Here is a 23,849-nt window from a genome sequence, read left to right as displayed (position 1 = left end):
GAAAACATTGAAAAATTCAAAAAAATGAAATTAAAAAAATTGAAAACAAAACCTTAATAAATAAAATTAAAATCTTTAAAACACAAAAAATTATTAAAAAAAAAACATTGAAACACTATATCAAGAGAAATGGTAAACCCATCCATGGTGGGTCCCAATAGTGCGTCTCGACCTTTTTTTTTTACTTAATAATTAATAAAGTATATTTTAATAATGTTGCGAATTGTTTAAAAAAAATATTTAAGGTTGTTAAAAAAATATATGAGAAAAAAAAAAAAAAAAAAAAAAAAAAAAAAAAAAAAGATGAACGGGACCCAATTTGGATCCCAAAATCAGTACCAGTAGTGCCAACTCTATATCAAAGAAGATAAGCTAGCCCACCTGAGCCGCCCACCCCTCTTGGTGCCATTAGGCCACTCCATGATTGTAATAAGGTCTCGTTTGGATATAAAAACAGTTTCATCTTATTTGATCTCATCTCATTTTATTATTATAATCTTTTTAAATTGAAATTACCCAAGTATCCATGTAACGTAGCAAAAATATTTACTAATTCACTCAACAAATTAGTTAGTCGTCAAACATGCAATTAATTTGATAAATAATCAAATACATAAAATAAATGAAATACGTAACATCAAGATTGGTATCGAAGGGAAACCCTTTAAATAACTCTTTAAAGGTAAAACCCTACGGGACAGCCAAATCCAAAAAAATCAATTTTATTATTTGAAAATCAATTACAAGTAAAATTCAATTACAAAACATTTGTCAATGGACACTCTTACTTGAGCAGACAAATAACCCATTTCTCTTCTACCGTAGTAGCAACCAGAACCTTTGACGATCTTCAAACATTGACTTTTCTCTTGAAACTCCAATGGCTAAACTCGATCATCTCAACTCTGACACGGAGTATGCACGCACTCAAAAAGAAAGATAAAATACTAGAAAATACACTCAAGTACCACTCTCTGAGAGAAATAGTATGAAAATCCTCCAATTAATTTTCTCACCAAAATATGCACTGGAAAGTGCTCTAAAAAATATACAGATCTGAATCTCTACTGATCCTAACCAATAGGACTCCTTAAATAAACAAATCTGAAAATCAATTCCAATTGCAGTAAGATTTTACTGACAGAACAAATCTTATAGGAGTTTGATCTGCAGTAAGACTCTGTTGACGGAATGAGTTTGGTAGGAATTTGATCTGTAGTAGGACTCTACTGACGGTAGCCAAGTTGTCTCCTGACGGAATGCTGACATTTTGCGATTACTCTTCATTGTAGTAACATATTTCAGATCAACCTATTCTCTAGATAAGTGCAAATTCCTTGGGACTCAATTTTCTTACTTATGCCTTATCTAAACAACCTCTAATACTTTTTAGATAAATTTAATATTGTTATAGATAATGTCATTAAATAATTTATATTCATTCAAAATTACCAACTTAATGATAGGATAAACTTTATCATTTTAGTCACAAAATACTATCAAAACTTATCAACTTAGTCACCTAGTCCAAGCCAAACTTTTACATCTACAATCTCCCCCTTTGGCGGATTGGTGACAAAGTCAACTTGAGAAATATCTTGCATCTACAATCTCCCCCTTTGGCGGATTGGTGACAAAATCAACTTGATGAATGTAGTGTGTACCTGAGACAAAAACAACCAGCAGACCAAGACCTCGTGAAAAAAATATTAATACAGTAATGAGAAGAAATGACATAGAACATTTTTTAAAATTAGTCTCAACAAAATCAAAAGTTAAACGTAATCTAAACCTACTAAAATAGTGTTCTAGTCATCATCAATAACCATATTCAATAATTAGTTCTCCCCCTCAGTATTCTGCTACTCCCCCTCAATCTTTCCTTTTTTTTTTTTCAACTTATTCATTCAACTCTCCCTCAGCTCGTTCAACTCCCCTCAACAACACATTTAAATTTTTCCCTTTTTGTCACTAATCTGACAAGCTCATAAGATAATAAATACCACTTATGCGAGTCGAGATGAAGACACTAAGAAAGACATGATGAACAACTCTCATGTGTCTCAAGTTTTCATGGATTAAATAGACCTGATGTATGAGTATGGATGCAAATAAAATCATGGCAAAATGAATGAAGTAGCTTGGTTGAGACATAAAAACAACCATTTGGTAGGCATTAGTTTAAAACCGACATGAATAATCCCAACATTGATTCATACCTCAATATATTTTATATTTTCATATTTATTTTATATAAACCAAAATAAATAAATAATAATAAAAACTTTTAACAAAAACTTTTATTTTTATATATATAAGCAATGGGGCAAGTAACATGCCTAGATGCATCTTAGTTCAAAACATAATGTCACTCACAAAAAAAAAAATTCAATAGAGTACACCATCTTATTTGCAACAATCACCATGGATGTTCACACCTCATAAGATCATCAATGTCAAAATTCATGTGAGTGTGTGAGAGAGCAAACTTTTATAGAAAAGTAACTCTTTATTTCTTTTTCTTTTTAATATATTTTTGATAATATTATTCATGAGCATTTTCTTCTTATAGATGCTTTCAAAAGTTTGTCACTTACCTTAAAAGTCAAATTTTATGCTAGGGATTAACTGCATGAGTATCCACTCCAAACATTAAATTTGCACAACTCTTTTCATGTTCATTTTTATTGCTCATCTTTTTCCACAATGATTTGAGCCACGATTCTTTCTATAAGGATTTAAGGGATAGATCTGGGTATGGTGTTTATTTTTTTCCGCAATGATATAACACCGACTTTTTCTATATGGATAAACTATTTGTGTTTGGCAAGGGAAGATCTCTTTATTATTGTACTAGGTTCAACTAGTATTAGTCAATTCAAGGCATAGACTCTCTTTATGGTGAGCATCTCAATAATAAATATGAAACTTAATTATAAGGTGCATACACATAAGTTTTTCACAATACTTTGTAAATGAATTTTGTCAAAGATGACCCAAAGGGTTAGTATGCACAAAATGAACTGCACAAAGTAGAGAGATGCATAAGTTCAAAAATTTATTTTGCGAGAACACATGTGCTCAAAACTTTGACATATCAAGCATGCACGTCCCAAAAAATTAAAAACAAATCAGAAAATTTTTTATATTATTTTATTTATTTAAAAACAGAAACCAGAAACATAAATTAAAAACAGAAAAATAAAATGCATGTCCTAGACTAATAAAATGAAATGCAATGAATAGAAGAACATGCAAGTAGTCCTATCAATTAATGTCACACACACATTCATCTAAATACTTTAGGAAAACCCTCATATGAACTTTCCAATAAGCATAGTTTTCCTCATCAAAGTGTGACGGGACATATAATGACGATAACATGATCTACAAGGACACGGATCACACTTGGATGAGTGAATCACACTCTGATGCCAATTAAAATTACCCAAGTATCCCTGTAACGTAGTGGGAATATCTACCAGTTCACTCAACAAATTAGTTATTCGTCAAGCATGCAGTTAATTTGATAAACAATCAAATACATAAAATAAACGAACTGTGTCACACCAAGATTGGTATCGAAAGGAAACCCTTTAAATAACTCTTTAAAGGTAAAACCCTACGGGGCACCCAAACCTAAAAAAATCAATTTTATTATTTGAAAATCAATTACAAGTAAAACTCAATTACAAAATATTTGTCAATTGACACTATTACTTGACAAGACAAAAGACCAATTTGTCTTCTATCACAGTAGCAGCCAGAACCTCTGACAATCTTCAAATATTGACTTTTCTTCTGGAACTCCAGCGGTTGAACTCGATCACCTCAACTCCGACACGGAGTATGCACGTACTAAAAAAGAGAGATAAAACACTTCTCACACTCAAGTATCACTATCTGAGAGAAACAATATGAAAATTCTCCAATGAATTTTCTCATCAAAATATGCACTGGAAAGTGTTGTAGAAAAAATACAGATCTGAATCTCTACTGATCCTAACCAATAGGATCCCTTAAATAAATAATCTGAAAATTAATTCCAATTGCAGTAGGATTCTGCTAATGGAACAAATCTAATAGGAGTTTGATCTGTAGTAGGACTCTACTGACGGAATGAGTCTAGTACGAATTTGATCTGCAGTAAGACTCTACTGATGGTCGTGAAGTCGTCTCCTGATGGAATACTGACATTTTGCAATAACTTTTTACTGTAGTAACAGATTTCAGATCAACCTCTTTTCTGGATAAGTGCAGATTTCTTGGAACTCGATTTTTCCAATTATGACATATCTAAACAACCTCTAATACCTCTTGGATAAACTTAATATTATTATAGATAAAGTCATTAAATAATTTACATTCATCCAAAATTACAAAATTAATGATAGGATAAACTTTATCATTTTAGTCACATAATCCTATCAAAACTTATCAACTTAGTCACCTAGTCCTACCCAAGCTTTTATATCTACATATACAAAATATAATAAACAATTCAACTTTTTCAAATTCTAAAACAATAATAATATTAACAAATAATATTTTAACAATATTTTATTTTATCTAAAACCACCTCATCTCATCTCACCTCACTATCCAAACGAAATCTAAGTATTCAATAAATTAGTGCGTACTTGTGAAAATCATAAGATAATTTATTAAAAGAAATATATTTTAGCTGCAAAATAATTATATAAAAATAATCTTACAAACTAATATAATTTATTAAATTATTTTTATTATAAAATAGATCTAACAATAATAAAATAATTCAAATACATCGTGCGTACTTGCATCTACCTTGTTTGGGCGCCACAGCTCAAAAATAATTAATATACATCTACATATTTCTTTTACTGATCAAGACAAAACTCAATATAGGTCAAAAGCTTAGTGCGTTTAGATATTAAGAATATTTTAGAATATATGTTAATAATAATAAAATAGTTAATAAATAATACTGAAATAATAATGAATAGTAATAAAATAATATGAGAATATCTAAGAATAATTATGTTTCCAAACGTAGAGTCCAAACAAGTTGCTAATTTGTTGTTTATTTAATTATTAATGCCACATTAAAGAGGCATATATGCATACAACTAATTGATCATGTCATGTTGAAGCTCAAATTAGGTTTTTAGTTAGGTTTAATCTTCTAATTAATTACGTTTTAATTAACAGTTCCTCTTTAAAACGGTCTAGCTAGTTTTGGGCATTTAACATCCCCCAATCAAAGGGCGCCATGTCAGAGTCTACACTAAAGAACATAAAACCAAAGCACCCGATAATTACAAAAGTTCATTGTCTTTCTTCATTGTCTAGTTCCCAACACTTACATTGTTCCCTCTTTGAGCCCACAGCCGTGAAGTTTCACCATTGTCCTTAGCAGTCAAGTTTCACTGTCGTCCACAGCAGTCAAGTTTCATCACCATCCAAAGCAACGTTTTTGCCTCAGTAGTGTCCATCGCCAAGGCCCTCTTAGTAGTGTCCATCGCCGCCATACCCAAACATGCATTATAGTAATCACAGACCCAATTCAAACATCCAATTTCATATAATCATTTGCTTTCAACAAAAAACCAGTGCTTTGGCTTTTATGGAGTTGGATTTTTACACAAACCAACTCAGATCACAGACCCAAACATGAATCAAATAATCACAAATCAAATTCAGATCAACATTTGTTTTGAACAAAAAATCATAGTATTAAAAAATCCATTATCACAAATTCAATTTATAAGAAATAACATCACCATTGGCCTTCATGATTGGTGGCCGGTCGTCAGCTAAGAGAGTGAAGAGCGCAATCACGTCCTGACTGAGAGATTTTTAGTTTTCGCAGAGAGAGGTGGAGGGACAACACTGGTGTGAGGGTAGGAATTAGACAATGCCAGTGTCCATGGGAGGGCTTGGTTGCAAGAGGTGGGGGGAGGAGGGCCGCAAGGGTTCGCCTCCGGGGGGGGGGGGGGTCTGAGGGGTTCGGCTCGAGAGGGGGTGGGGGGAGGGCTCGCCGCCAGTGCGAGGTGGTTGCAAGGGGGGGGGAGGGAGGAGGGTCCACGAAACAAGGATATTGCCTGGAGAAGGGAGGGGGAGGGGGAGGGGAGGGGGAGGGGGGGGGGAGAAGGATTTCTAGTGGGATCCAATTTTGTTCCCGTGAATATTAGTTTGTGGTGTGGTTACAGTGTTGATAAAATGGGGCTCATACGTGATATTTTTTCATTGGAGGGATGTTATTTGGAGAAGAATAAATGGACAGTTTAAAGTTTTTCTCTTTAATTAATTAAGTAATTACCTTTGTATGTTGGCTTTGCGATCGAGCTGATAGATCATTTTCACAGTAACTCCATCATCATGTTTCACTAATCATACATAGTAAGTTATATGAAAAATAAAATGGAGTAGCATACAATCCCCTGGTGATGAGAAATTTGATTTGCAAGAATTATACATACATACATGTAGCAATTTTTTTTTTTTTAAACTACTTTTAGCCTCATATTGTGGTTTGGAAAAACGATTCGATTTAGATTTGCTCAAATTAAATCGATAAAAAATCAATTTAATTTTAGTGTGCATCTTTTTATTCGACCACAAAACTAGTTTAATCAGAGTAATTAAGACTGTCTAAATTAGGGATGAAAATATATGACACGACCCGTAAATCCAATATGAACACGACACAAAATTAATAGATTTGAGTTTGATATTAACGGGTTCGGGTCAACGAGTTAACATGTTAATACACGATTATAAACGGGTCAATAATGAGTTAATCTACTTAACACGGAATCAACTTGTTTTGACCCGTTCAGAATTTATTTCAAAATTAAAATTTTATTATTATTAAGTTGTAATGTTGGTATTTCTTAGTATGCTTATGTTTTTACTTTTTTTTATTGTTGGAATTGTAATTTTAGATCTATGCTCATATTTGTTATTGTATGGTTTGTTATATTAGTTTTATTATATGTTAAAATTTGAAAAATATTTATATATATATATTTTAAGATATTGATATTGATCAGGTCAAATGTGATGCATTTTAGTTCAACTCATTTATATGAAACAAATGGGTTTAAATGAGTCGTTTCAAGTTAACATATTTCTAATTATTATTAAACGGGTCAAAACGGGTGACACGACACGACATGACCCATTATGTAAATGGGTTAGGTTAGGATTTAAAAGTTTGACATGTTTAGATTAACGGATTGGGTTCGGATTGACCCATATAGTCCAATGTTCATGACTTGACACGACACGAACACGATCCGAAAACACAATTGCCACCCCTAATCGCTAAATAGACTCATAGCATTTTGAGACAATTCAAACAGTCCTTTTACATACAACCTGCAGTGGGAAACCGCCGGGTAATCGTTGACTGACGTGGCATAAGCTTATATATTAAAAAAAAAAAAGAAAAAAAGAAAAACCTAGAAACTAGATTTCAGAATCTTACTACAGATTTCACACTTGCTTTTGTAGTTGTCTATATTTCACTTGCTTTTGCTTTTGCAAGTTAAGAAATAATCACAGATTTCACACTTGCTTTTCCTTTTGCAAATTTCAGATTTCACACCTCTGCAAAAGCAGGTTAAGAAATGCATATATCGTTTCTGAAATCTGGATTGCCGAGCAAAAGCAAACTACCGGACACTGAGTCGATCGATTTTGTTGTCAACAAATAGGAGGATAATACATCATATTATAATTTTTTTATGCCTTTTTGAGTAGGCAACTGGTATCCATACATCACAGCTAAAGAAAAAAAGAAAAAGAGAAATTAGTATTAAAAAAGAACCAAATTAATCGTCATCATCGTGTTCATCATTTTCTTGCAAATCTGAGAGATAGACAACTATTTGACTTGAAATTCAAGATCTTTCTATCATTAAAAGTTTTGGGTACTCTCTCATGTTGTCTTAAATGATGGTGTTCTTGTTCATTCTTCTCTGATGATGACGATGAACACGATGATGAAGGCGAGGATGACGATGATGGAGATTCGATTTCGTGGGACAGCTGAAGACGAAGAGATGGAGGGGAGACAGTTGAAAGCTAGGAGGGGAATGGATTTAGGGTTAAGATATTGAGAGTAAGTGGGAGGAGAAAACAAAATGGAGAGGGAGAGGTATGACGGAGATGTAGGGAGGGAGAGGGAGGGAGGGAGAAATGAAATTTTTAAGGAGAGAGAGAGGAAGTTGGGAACGAAACGGGTTGGGAGAGAGGAAGTAGAAAATGAAAAAAAATACATTATAGATGACATGGACACGCCGGTTGCAAGCCGGTTGCATCAGACGGTTGTATCCATCATTTTCCCAATTCAAAACTGTATAATTTTTTTGGCATATGTTGCATATATCAATTAATGAAAATATGAAAGAATTGGATATGTATATATATGAAAGATTTTTTTTTTTTAGCAAGAATGATAGAAAAGTTAAAGGGATAAAATCTAAATTCTATACTTTATTTGGTTGAAAGATAAAACATTGTGAGAGAAATGAGCAATTTTGTACTAAAATTATGAAAAATCACTAATTATTGCTACCGTTACTTTATGAATAATGATACTCCACCAACTCGTGTCCAATCCTTTCACAACTTAATTAATATATAATAAAAAAAAATAAAAAAGAATGACAAAACAGTACTATAAAAATCATTTTATAATTCTAAAATGTATTTTTTATTGGTAAGTAGTAACTGATGGTAAACCTCATTTTTCTTACTTTATAATCTAACCTTACTCATCTTCTGCATGAAAAAGAATATTTAAGACCAAAAAAAAAAAAAAAAAAAAAAAAAAAAAAACTATACATGACAATAGATACATGAATTGCATTCATATTAAACTCATATCATGTTGCTATTGAAAATAATAAATGAGTTTAAATTTTAAATATATTTATACAATTAGAAGTCAGTAATTATATGCCTAATGATCTACCTGCTTCCTTAAACCTACTCTACCAACTAATTAATTAGAGATGCGGAGAAGTCCACGCTTCAGTACTGTGCTGCAACATAGATGCTAAATTACAACTTGCAGTAGTTGCAGAAGCATTGGCGTTGAGAAGAGCATAGATATATCTAGCTTCTCAAAGGTTGTTTTTGAAGGGAGAAATGATAATTGCAGTTGTGAGTGTGTAAATGTCGCGTAATCACTTTTAAAAAAATGAATATAAGTGAGACCCAGATAAAAAAAAATTAACTTTTTAATAGTAAATCTTATTATTTTTTGAAATGATTACACGACGTTTGTACACTTCACAACTGCGTAACATTACTTAACTGCCAAAAAATTATTAATGCAATCAACTCTTCACATGAAAGCTCTCGAGTTCTTTGATTCATGATATTAAGACTGCTGAAGTACAGATTGGGACGGAAAGTGCCATTCAATTACAGAGAGACAAACTTGACTACACATCAGTTTGCTAAATTATATTAGCTATTTCATTGTTAAGAGAGCATATAAATGTGTGTTGCTGGAAAAACTTTGTAAAGAGTGATATTTTATATTGGCAGTGTTATGTTGATTTCAAAAAAAAAAAAAAAAAGGTTGCTGGTCTTCTCGTCTCTCTAAATGTAAAGCTGCTTTGTGAGTGATTAGATACCCATTTGTAATCTGTTATAGTTTAATAAAATCTTTATTTTATTAACTATTGAGTTTTTCACATATTTTATGATAATATATATTCATTTTTTTATAAAATACTTGCACAGAAATTGTATATTTAAGAGTTAATCTACATACATTTCTTAAATAGAGACAGCTCATGTAGGTTCATACAGTAGTGTTTAAAAAAAATTTAAAATTATAATAATATCTTTTTTAAAATGATGATTTTTTTCTTTTTATCCATATTTATCAATAGGATGGCACACACAGTACCCTAATCAATATTACAAATAAAATTTCTCTATATTTAAACCCAACTTGTATTCAAATGTTATTTATTACATCTTTACGTACTCTTATTTAACTGCGTTGAAGTGATATTATCTATCAAAGCGCTTGTATAATCTCCCAAATTCATATCCAAGCAACTCTCTCGTTTTTTAACCCAAATCCAAATAATTAAGCTACCAAATGAAAGTGTTCTTTTATTCTCTTATTATAATACTCATATTCTTTGGATCAATATGAAAATATTCTAATTTGGAAAGCAATTATACGGAACCATAGCACACGCCCTTCAAAACATCCGCTCACACATGAGGCCTTCGAGCTAGCCCTTGGATCACCGTTAATTTTCTAATCATTCGGAAGATCTTGAGTTATTCTATTCTCGAGTAAATATATAACATTTTAAATTTTATTTGCAATTTAAAATTTATTTTTAAATTAAATTATTTCATATAATTATTTTAATTATTTTAAATTAAAAAAATGATATTTATAGTTATAAAGTATGTAAATACCGTGTACTTCTTTTTAAAAAGTTAATAAATTTGATATTTAAGTAAAAAAATTAATTAATTTTTTAATAATAAATTTTACTTTTTTAAAAAAGCTATCCAACATTTATAAAATTTATAATTGTACTAAGTATTACTCAGTTTAACAACAGAACTCTTAAATCTTTTAATAATAAATTTTACTTTTTTAAAAAAGCTATCCAACATTTATAAAATTTATAATTGTATAAAGTATTATTCAGTTTAACAACAGAACTCTTATCACTGTACTTAACTTGAGTCATAAAAAAATAATTTTTAAAAAAAAAATTTATGTATCAGTTATTATTAATTTTTATATTTATGTATTCTATTTTTTTTAAGATATTAAAATATTTTTTTTAGGATGTGAGAATGTGTTATGAGATAGTAAATAGTTAATGATGTGAAAGGTTTTTCTTTCTTAAAATCTCCTAACTAAACTATCCAAACAAGAAAAACACTCGAAACGCATGCCCAATGTCTGAGAACGGCGAGATTGAAGTGACGGGCGCATCTTTCAGCCGATTCGACGTCGTCTCGGATCAGTCCGATCACTCCTACTTCCTCCTGAACCGACCCAAAAAGGACGCCGGAGATTGCTTCGTCAATGAGAACAGTAAGACGCACAAGAAGATCGTGCAGGAGTGGAGGATCCTAGAGAAGAACCTCCCGGAGTCGATCTTCGTGCGTGTCTACGAAAAGCGCATCGATTTGCTCAGAGCCGTGATCGTCGGCGCCTCCGGCACACCGTACCACGATGGGCTCTTCTTCTTCGACCTCGCCTTCCCACCCGATTACCCGGCTCGACCGCCCCAGGTTCATTACCGTTCGTACGGGATGAGGCTCAACCCGAATCTGTACGCCAACGGGCGGGTGTGCTTGTCCCTGCTCAACACCTGGGCCGGTAAGAAGAGCGAGAAGTGGAACCCGTCTGAGTCCACTGTGCTCCAGGTCTTGCTCTCCATCCAAGCGCTGGTTCTCAACGAAAAACCATATTTTAACGAACCGGGTAACGGGATGCTGGGTCGATCTATCTGGGAAAAGAAGTCGCAGGCGTATAACGAGGACGTGTTCATCTTATCGTGCAAGACAATGCTCTTTTTGCTCCGAAGGCCACCGAGGAATTTCGAGGAATTTGTGGCCAGGCATTTTAGGGACCTTGGGGATAGGATAGTAAGGGCTTGTAATGCTTATAGAACTGGTACCGTGAGAGTTGGGTACTATGGAGATTTTGGGTCATCGTCATCGTCGTCTTCGTCGTCAACGAGCATCGATGTGTCGGACAGATTCAAAGCGTCAGTGCAGAAGCTTTACCCCGAGCTCGTTACTGCTTTTCATAGGGTCGGGGCTTCAGTGGGGAATTTCGTCGAACGGTTGAAGGTGGAAATCCAAACGCCGCCGCCGCCGTCGAAAGCTCAAGAGGTTGCGAATTTGCAGCGCGGTGTTGGGATTGCAAAGAAAGTCCTCGGGGGAATAACGAAGATCTTGGGATTGAAGAGGCGTGGAAAAATCAAAGCGGATGCGACCGGAAAGAAGTTTTCTCGAAAGGGGTGCTCGTTCGCAATGCTCTGTGTCAGTGTGAGAGAGAGGGGGACATAATTGGGATTTGATTTCTGTATAGCATCACCTTAAACAAGGGGAGAATTGGATCAATATACTCTATAATTTTTATTCTCTAAATATTTTTTATATTTTGGAGAGAGACAGAACGTAATTCATGAATCGTACTGTATTTAATACCATATTTACGTTCTGTCTCCCTGAATTATAAAAAAATATCTGAAATAAGAAATTATAGAAAAATATTGATCCATGAAGAACTAGGACCCAACCCATTATGTTTTTCTAGGGGTAGGTTTTGGGGTGGAGAATCTGGAGATGATTAAGGTACATAATTTACCAACCCAGACTGTACATGACAACTTTATATAAAGGCTAACTACACTTTGGTACATAAATAAATTATTGCTGTCTATGGTTTTTATTTTGCTTTTGGTCTGTTAGCTCGTTACATGTTAATGATTATTATGTATATTAATGAGAGAGAGAGAGAGATTTACTTCATTTATCAGTCAATCGCTTAACATTTACCCAAGTGTGGAGGACAGAATTAGAGATATTCCTAAAGCAAAGACAACTGACACCAAACCCTAGTCAGCTTATTTTGCAGACGTTAATATGAATTCAGCTTATGGAAATGAAGGTATCAGATAAGCCCCCAGCAATCCCAGGGACTGCAAACCGCAGTATTCCATTGGTTGACCACTCAAATTCCACCTTTTCTCCATTCAGAGTGATCTTCTTAGGCTTCTCACTTGAGTAAGCCAACAGTGTTCCTGATCCTTTAACCTTGATCGTCACGCTAGAGATGTCTGTTTTGCTTCCATATTCCAAGAACTCTATTGCCCCTCTACTGTTAAACATGTTTTCAAGGCCGATGGGTGCAAATTTAGCTCTCCCATTTAGTTTTTGGACGGGACAGAAAGTGAATATTTCAAAAGAAGTAGGTTGCACGGTGATGCTAATTTGGTCTTTGGATCTCAGCACTTGAACATTATCAGCTTTCTGAAGGTAGACAGCAAATTGGTCGGTGCTCCGGAACTGTGCTGTTAAGTCTTTCTGCTCCCATTCAACATCATCTGGAGACACCACCCCATTTATGTACTTGTAGAATTGTGGGTACGCCTTGCACTTGTGCTCTTTTGGGTACCATCCAGCACCTTGGCAGTTGAATACTCCAACCACCCCAGAATACTGCATCCAACGTTTGAGATATGGTTCAATGAGCTTTGTCGTTTTCAAGATTAGGATTAGCAATTATTACACTTAGTATATCTCACTTGGCTGCACGCCTAGGTTACAAAATTGAACCTTTTACTCCAAATTTGAAATGGGTGGTATCCATTTAGTTTAAAACAGGAAGTATTTTGATCATTTCACATTATGTTGGTAAGTTTTACACTAAATGATTACTAGTTACATGTTAATTGTGGGCATTTGAATTACCTTGTTTAGGTTCCAGAGTTTGAGCAGGGTCTTGCCATCGAATAATGGGTTCTGAAAGAGGCAATCTCTGGTGGGGAGGGCATAATGCTGGCACTTGAGTATGGTTCCATCAGGTAAAACCAACTTCCTCAGGAGATGGAAATTATGGCGTCCAACTTTGTCACTAACATAGACTGGTTGATCCTAAAACCAGCATGGAATTCAGCACATAAATGATCAGATTGGAACATGTCCCAATCAGGCTGTATGAATTGCCCCTGCCAAAGGCTGTTGTAGCTGCAGTGTATCATGTGTACTCCTTGTAACCAGCACTCCCATGGGATCCCCCATTTGGATCCTCAAACCAGAAGTCATCCCCTGCACTCACATCAAAAGACACTCGAATTAATGAGTTTGGAAGAAAATTATTGGAAGAAAAGTCACTTAAAATGCAGGCTTCTTCTAATGGCCAAATTGCCTCTGGAATCCAATTTTATGACACGAGCTTTTTTCTGCTAGGAACATACCAACTCTGCCAATAGAGATCTGCTTTGTGGCCAGGAAGAAGAAATCATTACACTGTTCCATGCTAGCAATAAGCCCACTTCCCCCAAAATTCTTCTTCAGGGACCGGCTTAAGCCGTCATAGTACCTCTTGGCAAGCTGAACTCGGCCACCATGGTCCTCAGACACATACTCCAGAGTCTGTTGAAAAAGAAAAGCAGGGATCACAAGGGGGAAAATACATGGATCTTGTTATTATAACTAAGATATGTAGTTTTGCCTTTCAGTCTGATAGTAATTTCAAGTCACAACATTTGGATTTGGGCACTCCTTCAATCTGGTAAACTTGACCGCCCATTACTTCTGTTTGGGAGGAAAAATTGCAGAAAAGCAATGCGTAGGTTGCATTATTATTCATACGTATGTGTTTGCTTGTTTAGAATATTAAGATTATAAGAAAACAAAAACAGAGAAATATTCTCCTTTAATTTCTTTTTTTTTTTTTTACTTTTTGCAATATGAAATTACCACCCTCCTTATGCAAAGAAAATAAACTGATTGAATGCTCTTACCCTATACAGAGAACCTCCCCCCTCCTCTCTAATTAGCTCAATCTTTAACCTAGAAATTATGTATACCATTAAGAATAGTAAGAAATTAAGGGTGCTCACCTGATACGATACTCTGCAGTAATCAAGAAAAATATGCATCCCATCCTCTGTCAATTGATATAGTATTGGTGATTTCGAAAGGATAATCGTATCTACGATCAACTTTATTGTCTATGACTAATAAACCACAATATAAACAACATGATGACGATGACGACGACGACGACGATGATGATTATGATGATGATGCCGATGTAGTGTCAATTACGTGCACCGTAAAGTTGAAAATTGAGTGGACATATATATATATATATATATATATATATATATATATATATATAAACATATACAGACCTAACACATTGTTTCCTAATAGAGAATACCAAAAACACATATAACCTCTTTCATTATATGAAAGATGCCACACACACACACACATGTTGAGTATTTGGAGTCTGGTCCACGGCGTTTGAGCGGAGCGTCTAGCCGCTCGAGCGAATACAAGTCAGAGAGCTTCGCTCAAAGATAGCTTGACAGATCGCTCAAGCAAAGGCAAGTCAGAGAGCTTCGCTCGACACCGCTCGACACATAGCTCGAGTGGAGGGAAGTTAGAGAGCTTCGCTTGAGGAGCCGCTCGACACATGGCTCGAGCGGAGGGAAGTCAAAGAGTTTTTTTCGCTTGAGAAGCCGCTCGACACATAGCTCGAGCAGTTACGGGAAACAGGTTCGCTCGATGCGGGCTCGACACGCCGCTCGAGCGAACATCACTAATTCTGCTGAATTTAGGGTTTCCGCCGCATAACATATATATATTGATATTTTATGACTTGTACTGTATCAGAGTGAATAGTAGCCGCTCTACATATATTGTATTGTGATTCCTCAAGTAATACAAATCCTCTGCAGCTCCCGTGGACGTAGGCATTTTGCCGAACCACGTAAATACTGTGTCGTGTGTGATTGCTTGTTTTTCCCGTGTTTGAATTTACTTTATTGCCATCGTTTTTCACAACAATTAGTATCAAGAGCCAAGGTTCGGGTCTGAGAAAAAACAATGGCTGGAGAGGAAGTGAAGATATCGGGAATCGAGAAGTTTGATGGCACGGATTATGGATACTGGAGGATGCAGATAGAGGACTACCTCTATGGGAAGAAACTTCATCTTGTTGGGGAAGAAGCCGGACAACATGTCAGTTGCTGATTGGACCCTATTGGATCGACAGGTCCTGGGGGTTATCCGATTAACCCTGTCGAGATCCGTTGCTCACAACGTCATCAAGGAGAAGACGACTGCGGATCTCATAGCGGCTTTGTCAGATGAAAAGCCGTCAGCAAATAACAAGGTACATCTGATGAAAAAGCTATTTAATTTGAAGATGGCAGATGGTACGTCTGTTGCACAACATCTGAATGATTTTAATACTATCACAAATCAATTTTCGTCTGTTGAAATTGAATTTGATGATGAGATACGTGCATTGATACTATTGGCATCACTGCCAAATAGTTGGGAAGCCATGAGAATGGCTTTTAGTAATTCTGTCGGTAAGTCAAAGTTGAAATATGATGATATTCGTGATTTGATTTTAGCTGAGGAGGTGCGCAGGAAAGATTCAGGTGAGACCTTAGGTTCGAGTTTAGCATTGAATGTTGACTCTAGGGAGAGAGCACAAGACAGAAACTCAAACAGAGGCAGATCAAAATCAAAGAACAGGGGCAATAGCAAGTCAAGGCCTGGCCAGCAGGCAACTTGTTGGAATTGTGGCAAAGCTGGCCATATAAAGAAGAATTGCAGAAATCCAAAGAAGACCGAGAATGATAGTGCTAATGTGGTAACTGAAGAAGTACATGATGCACTATTACTTGCAGTTCATAATCCAGTTGATGACTAGATACTTGATTCAGGGGCTTCCTTTCATACATCTTCCCATCGGGAGATAATGCAGAATTATGTTACAGGTAATTTTGGAAAGGTGTATTTGGCTGATAGAGAGGCTTTGAATGTTGTAGGGATGAGAGATATTGATATTGCTCTTCCTAACAAGAACAAATGGACCTTACAAAAGGTCAGACACATTCCTGAGTTGAAAAAGAATCTCATTTCTGTTGGGTAGCTTGATGATTGTGGACATTCAGTAGTGTTTTATAGCACCTGGAAGGTCACCAAAGGGGCATTGATACTGGCTCGGGGTAAGAAAACTGGTACACTTTATATGACTACTGGTTTGGATAACACTATTGCTGCTACTGTTGCAGAGAGTACAGTAGATTTGTGGCATTGCAGGCTTGGCCATATGAGTCGGAAGGGCATGAAAGAACTTCTGTCTAGAGGCAAGCTACCAGAACTGAAGTCAGTTGATCTCAATATGTGTGAGAGTTGCATTATGGGAAAACAGAAGAAGGTCAGTTTCTTGAAGAGTGGCAGAACACTAAAGTCAGAGAGACTAGATCTTGTGCACACTGATGTATGGGGACCTTCCCCAGTAGCATCTCTTGGAGGTTCTCGTTACTATGTTACATTCATTGATGACCACAGTAGGAAGGTATGGGTCTATTTTCTGAAACACAAATCTGATGTATTTAATATGTTCAAAATTTGGAAAGCCATGGTTGAACAGAGACAGACTTGAAGTTGAAATGCTTAAGGTCTGATAATGGTGGTGAGTACATTGATAGTGGGTTCAAGGAGTATTGTGCTACTCAGGGTATTAGAATGGAGAAGACCATTCCTAGGACACCACAGTAAAATGGAGTTGCTGAGCGCATGAACAGAATCATAAATGACCGTGCTAGAAGCATGAGGCTGCATGCTGGCTTACCACCTACTTTCTGGGCAGATGCAGTTAGCATTGCAGTATACTTGATAAACAAAGGGGCCATCAGTTCCATTGGATTGTGGATTGCCTGAGGAGGCTTGGAGCGGGAAAGAGGTCAAATTTTCTCATCTTAAAATCTTTGGCTATCTTTATTATGTTATTATTGATTCTGATGCTCGTAGTAAGCTTGAGGCTAAGTCAAGGAAATGTTATTTCATTGGCTATGGAGACGAGGCATTTGGCTATCGTTTCTGGGATGATCAGGGTCGGAAGATTATAAGAAGCAGGAATGTGATCTTCAATGAGAAGATTATGTACAAGGACAAGTCTAGCACAGTTGCTGAAGCAGTTCCTCAGGAGTCTGACTTTGTGAGTTTGGATGATCTACCAGAGGTCACAGTGCAGTGTAGGGAAATGAGTGACGGGGAGAGTGGGCACAGTGCACCCATTCCTATTATTCCGCAGTCAGATCCAGCGCCGTCCACTCCTACAGCTGCAGTTCGCAAGTTAGTTAGGACTATTCATCCTCCACAGCGTTTCTCACCTACTTTGAATTATATTCTATTGACAGATGGTGGAGAACCGCAGAGTTATCAAGAAACCTTGTAAGATGAAAATTCTAGCAAGTGGGAGTTGGCCATGAAGGATGAAATGGATTCCTTATTAGGGAATCAGACATGGGAGTTGACAGAACTTCCATCAGGGAAGAAGGCTTTACACAACAAGTGGGTGTACCGGGTAAAAATTGAGCATGATGGCAGTAAGAGATACAAGGCTAGACTTGTTGAAAAAGGCTTTCAGCAAAAACAGGGCATTGATTACTCTGAGATCTTTTCACCTGTGGTAAAGATCACAACCATCAGGTTAGTTTTGGTTATGGTTGCTACTAAAGATCTATTTCTTGAGCAGCTAGATGTGAAGACAGCTTTTCTTCATGGAGATCTTGAAGAAGACATCTACATGCACCAACCTGAGGAGTTTGTGGTACAGGGAAAGGAAGGTTCAGTTTCCAGACTGAAGAAGAGCTTGTATGGCCTGAAACAAGCTCCTAGATAGTGGTATAAGAAGTTTGACAGTTTCATGTGCAGTGCAGGGTACATAAGAAGTCAGGCAGATCACTGCTGCTATGTCAGGCTGTTTGACAATTCTTACATTATTTTGTTGCTATATGTGGATGACATGCTTATTGCAGGGGCAAATATTGATGAGATCAATAATCTGAAGAAGTAGATGTCAGAGCATTTTGTAATGAAGGATTTAGGAGCTGCAAAGTAAATCCTTGACATGAGAATTGTCAGAGACAGAGTCAGAGGCACGTTGAGACTCTCACAGGCTGAGTATGTGAAAAAGGTACTCAACCGGTTCCATATGGACAAGGCCAAGTCCTTTGGCACACCCTTGGGTAGTCACTTTAGACTCAGCAAGGATCAGGCACCAAAGTCAGAAGAGGATCAAGACTATATGAGTAAGGTCCCTTATGCCTCAGCTATTGGTTCACTTATGTATGCTATGGTTTGCACTAGACCAGATATTGTCCATGCAGTGGGAGTTGTGAGTAGATACATGAGTAACCCTGGAAAACAACATTGGGAAGCAGTGAAGTGGATTTTGAGGTACCTAAAAGGCTCCTCAGAAACGTGCTTGTGTTTCTCAGGAGAGGGCTTAGAGGTGCAAGGCTATGTTGATGCTGATTTAGCTGGAGATACTGATAGCAGAAAAAGTACCACAGGGTTTGTTTACACTCTGGGTGGTACTGCAGTTTCATGGGGTTCCAATCTACAGAAGATAGTTTCTTTGTCTACTACAGAAGCTGAGTATATTGCAGTTTCAGAAGCTGCAAAGGAGATGGTTTGGATACAGGGCTTCTTGGAGGAATTGGGTAAAAAGAATCAGAAGGGCATTCTCTACAGTGACAGTCAGAGTGCCATATTCCTTGCCAAGAACCCAGCATTTCATTCCAGGACTAAGCACGTTCAAATCAGGTATCACTTTATACGATCATTGTTAGATGATGAACAATTGCTACTTGAGAAAATTTGTGGAAGTAAGAACCCTGCTGATATGTTGACAAAGGGTGTTACACTTGAGAAACTGAAGTTGTGCGCAACTTCAATTGGTCTTCTTGCATGAAGACAGGAGCTGTGAGTTGCAGAGGTGGAGGATATCATGTTTGAGGCAGAGGGCGATACTGTGGGTGTACCAGTCTCCAAGTGGGAGAATTGTTGAGTATTTGGAGTCTGGTCCACGGCGCTCGAGCGGAGCGTCTAGCCGCTTGAGCGAATACAAGTCAGAGAGCTTCGTTCAAAGATAGCTCGACAGATCGTTCAAGCAAAGGCAAGTCAGAGAGCTTCGCTCAACACCGCTCGACACACAGCTCGAGCGGAGGGAAGTCAGAGAGCTTCGCTTGAGGAGCCGCTCGACACATGGCTCGAGCGGAGGGAAGTCAGAAAACTTCGCTTGAGAAGCCGCTCGACACATAGCTTGAGCAGTTACGGGAAACAGGTTCGCTCGATGCGGGCTCGACACGCTGCTCGAGCGAACATCACTAATTCTGCTGAATTTAGGGTTTCCGCCGCATAACATATATATATATTGATATTTTATGACTTGTACTGTATCAGAGTGAACAGTAGCCGCTCTACATACATTGTATTGTGATTCCTCAAGTAATACAAATCCTCTGCAGCTCCCGTGGACGTAGGCAATTTGCCGAACCACGTAAATACTGTGTCGTGTGTGATTGCTTATTTTTTCCTTGTTTGAATTTACTTTATTGCCATCGTTTTTCACAACAATATATATATATATATATAACTGATAAAATTAGCACGTACTGCCATACATACAGTACAGTACTAGTGACCGTTTTGGGAGAAACTTATGAAATAGATCTAAAAGAGTACTAGATCGTGACATAATGATAACATGTAGTAGATGATGATGATGATTAAGTTGATGTTGAACATTGTGGTGTGAATAAATTTGTACCCCAAATGATCAAATAAGTACTGGAAATTATAATAATATGTGCCTATGATGGATATGATGGAAGGGAACACGACTATAATGGAGATTGCTTTGAAAGTGCTGAAAGAGGGTAAAACAGGGGACTTATCTTTGTTTTATTCTATAGCCTGGGGATTTTGGTGGAGAAGGAATAAAATGATGCATGATAAGGAGCAAATTGAACCAAAACAGGTGGTTGAAAATGCCCTTTCTCTGTTACGAAGGTTTAAGGAAATTAAACAGGTTCCAAAAGCAAAGGCTATAGAGTTCTTAAGTTGGAAACCCCCTCCTATTGATTTCCTGAAGCTCAATGTTGATGGAGCAGTTTTTGGTGAACTAAATAGGGCTGGTGTGGTATTAATTGGTTCTACGAAATGCTGCAGGTGAGATTGTTTGGGCAGCTAGTAAAGTGGAAAATGTAGTATATGAAACTATTGAGTTACCAGCCATTTTCAGAGGATTACAGCTATGTGTAAACATAGGAAAAAAAAAAGTAATAATAGAGAATGATTGTTTGTTGGCTTTCCAAGCTATTCAAGCAGATGGGGACACGGCTGTGATGTTGGACTCTCTTGTGATGGAAATTCGGAAATTACAACATATGTTTGGGGAATGTGTAGTCCAACATGTTTATAGAGAAGTAAATGAGGCAGCTCATAAGCTTGCACGTTATGCATGGAATGTTGAAACCATATCTATGTGGTGGGATAGTTTCCCAGACTTTATTTCTCAAGCCAATTAGCTTGAAAAATGTCTGTAACTTTCTAGTATCAATGAGAATTGTTTTCTTATTAAAAAAAAAAAAAAGTACTGGAAATTATAATAATAAACGCTTACATGGATGACATCCACTTTAACGCCAGAAATACCAGCATCAGCCAAATATGAGTGCATGGACTCGTACAGGTCTGCAGCTTGGTCTGGATTCAGAAGCCCAATTCCACCTTTAACAATCATAACCACTGCCAAATCATACATGCACTTCTCGAGCCCTGTAGCCAATTTTGCACAAGTCACTTTGGCATCCAACCCAGTCATTGTCCCAGGCCTAAATCCACCCCAAGCTCCACACAGAGCGTGCCACACATACACATCATCCAAGCTAGGGAATTTTGTCTTTAGATCACTCACCATTGCCTACAAACCCCCTCTCTCTACTCCGTCTTCTTCGTTTAAATACTCTATGATGGTTCCCTGATCTGCATGGCTCGAGTGATCGTCATGATCAGGGTCATGATCACCATTAGTCTCTATCTTCAGCTTCGATTTTTTCTCTGCTGAGGGCCTGAGGCAACCATTTCTCTGAACATTTTGTCATGTTTTTCCTGATCAAATGTTGGTGCATCGGGCTTTAGCATATATAGCACCCGCCTGGTACTTTGCGAACTTGTCATTCTCCTCGATTCTGTGGAGCCTGCAAAGCATTTGAGACCCAAGTCCCGATAGATCCTTGGAGTCCATTAAGGGAGACTCATGGTCCATGTTTATGCTTTGCCACCCATCATCTATAATCAAAAACCGTGGTGGAAACCCGTTCTCCACAAAGCTCTTAACGCCATGCCACAATCCCACAGGCTCCACCGTCAGATAAAACGCATCCCAAGAGCACCATCCGAATTTATCAACGATTTTTGGCAGAATTTTCTCCTCCAAAAGCCTGAACTTGCCCAAGTGGACACGCACAGCGGCAAAGACATCCCGCATGAGGTCATAAGGGTTGTCCCCGACGTGCAGATATGCACAAGACGAGAAGGTCTTGCCCTTCACTTTCATCGTGCCGCTTTCGACGCATAACACCACGTCTCCATTAGCCCCGGGGTGAATTGCTGAGCGAAAGCTTCCTTCTATCAAAGGATAACGAGAGCGTAGGAGTTCATCTCGGGGACTTGTGAAAGGATCAGTTGGGTCTCCATCTGTAAATCGGATCCATTAGAACCAACCCACATCGTCGACCACCAGGTCTTGAACCGAAAAATATTCAAAAATTTCCGGTCAAGGAGCTTTCCGATAGGGTTTAGAATCCGATCATGGGGTTCCTCAACGGATAAACCAAGGAAGGCCCCGTTTTGAGACTTGCTTTCAACGGATTCAAGAATATTATGAGGGGGAGGAGAGTCTGTATACGTTGCATGGGGTAATGAAGAGAAAGCTGAGAGGGTCACATTCTTGGGAACATCAGAGAGAATGGTTATAATTCCATTTAGACAGAGACTTCGGTGTGGGGACAAGGAAAATCTAGAGGCGGACTTAGTTTGATCCGAGGGATCAGCCGCAGCGCTAAGAAGCCGAGGGAATAGATTGGGAAGAGCCATAGACAAGAATTTTCAAGCAAAGAAAACGAATCAAACTTGAAGAATATGCAGAGAGCAACTATAACTACGAAACTCAATTGTGAAGTAGGCCGGCGGCAAGCAAGTGTTCTTTGGAGCAAACCATGGGAACTAGGAGTACTGAATATTTATAGAAAAAATGGCGAGACTGGTTGCTAGAGTACTGTACTGAGTCTGATCTCCAGTTTAATCGCTCATTCCCATAAGATGCGTGCATGCGTGCTTGACGACAGAGAAACCAATCGGTCAGCTTTACAGTTTTTTGTGTTTCTCTGTACTTAAAAACTATGATACCAAATCTCGTGATGCACTTTCGGAAAGGTTTTTTACCAACTGATACCAAATCTCTTGCAAATCGTCAGTATCAGTACCATTGCCATTCTTTTGTGTGGAAGGTTGGCTCGACCGTACTACACCGTCCAATGAAGCCAATTATTATCATCCACGTGTATCCGATGCATAAGATATATACAAACACTAAAATGGAAAAGAAATGAATTAGAATGGAATAAATATAGATAAAAATTATTGTTTAGAGTAACTATTTTGTATATATAATGTGTTATCATCTAAACTACATATCTTTTAAATTTAAAATAAAAAAATAGAGAATTAAAAATAATTATATAGTGAATACTAAATATATACTATTACAATAACTTCTCTAAATTATTACTCGTTAGAATATCTTTCCCAATCGTAAATAACGAAAATCATGATCACATTATTTGTTTGAAAGGAAAGTCGGACCGAGAAAACCAGAGAAATAGAATTAAAATCTAAAAATGATTTCGATTAATTAATGCTAACTACAAACTTTTTTTTTTTCCTTTTTTTAAACTATAAACTTATTTTTTAACCCTCAATTCAGACTAGACTATTTATAATTTATATATATATATATGTATTTATATATAATTTATTTATATATCGACTATCCGAAACGTTATCCTGAAACGCTATTTCGAAATGGTACCGGTACCGAAATATTTCGTTCCAATATCTTGACCAGTACAGCATCCGATACGGTATTCAAAACATTGAACCACGCTCTTACATTTTTCGTTTTACATAATGCTATATATATAAAAATCTCGTCACTAGCCTTGATTATCTTGAAGAATCACAAAACGGATTGT

General features: G+C 36.8%; 1 protein-coding gene and 1 pseudogene across 1 annotated transcript; one reads left to right on the top strand and one right to left on the bottom strand.

Moving 5' to 3' along the window:
• The first annotated feature begins 10,737 nt into the window (after positions 1-10,737).
• LOC121238482 (putative ubiquitin-conjugating enzyme E2 38) lies at positions 10,738-12,445 on the top strand. Its single transcript, XM_041135365.1, has one exon. It carries the CDS (start codon positions 10,936-10,938, stop codon positions 12,055-12,057), a length of 1,122 nt encoding a protein of 373 aa, XP_040991299.1. The 5' UTR covers positions 10,738-10,935; the 3' UTR covers positions 12,058-12,445.
• A 197-nt stretch (positions 12,446-12,642) lies between these two features.
• Positions 12,643-23,006, bottom strand: LOC121237700 (annotated as a pseudogene).
• Between the last annotated feature and the right edge of the window lie 843 nt (positions 23,007-23,849).

The sequence above is a fragment of the Juglans microcarpa x Juglans regia genome, chromosome 1D (assembly GCF_004785595.1).
Source record: "Juglans microcarpa x Juglans regia isolate MS1-56 chromosome 1D, Jm3101_v1.0, whole genome shotgun sequence".
Taxonomy (NCBI): domain Eukaryota; kingdom Viridiplantae; phylum Streptophyta; class Magnoliopsida; order Fagales; family Juglandaceae; genus Juglans; species Juglans microcarpa x Juglans regia.
Note: the sequence above shows the minus strand (reverse complement) of the source record. Positions and strands in the feature narration are given on the sequence as shown.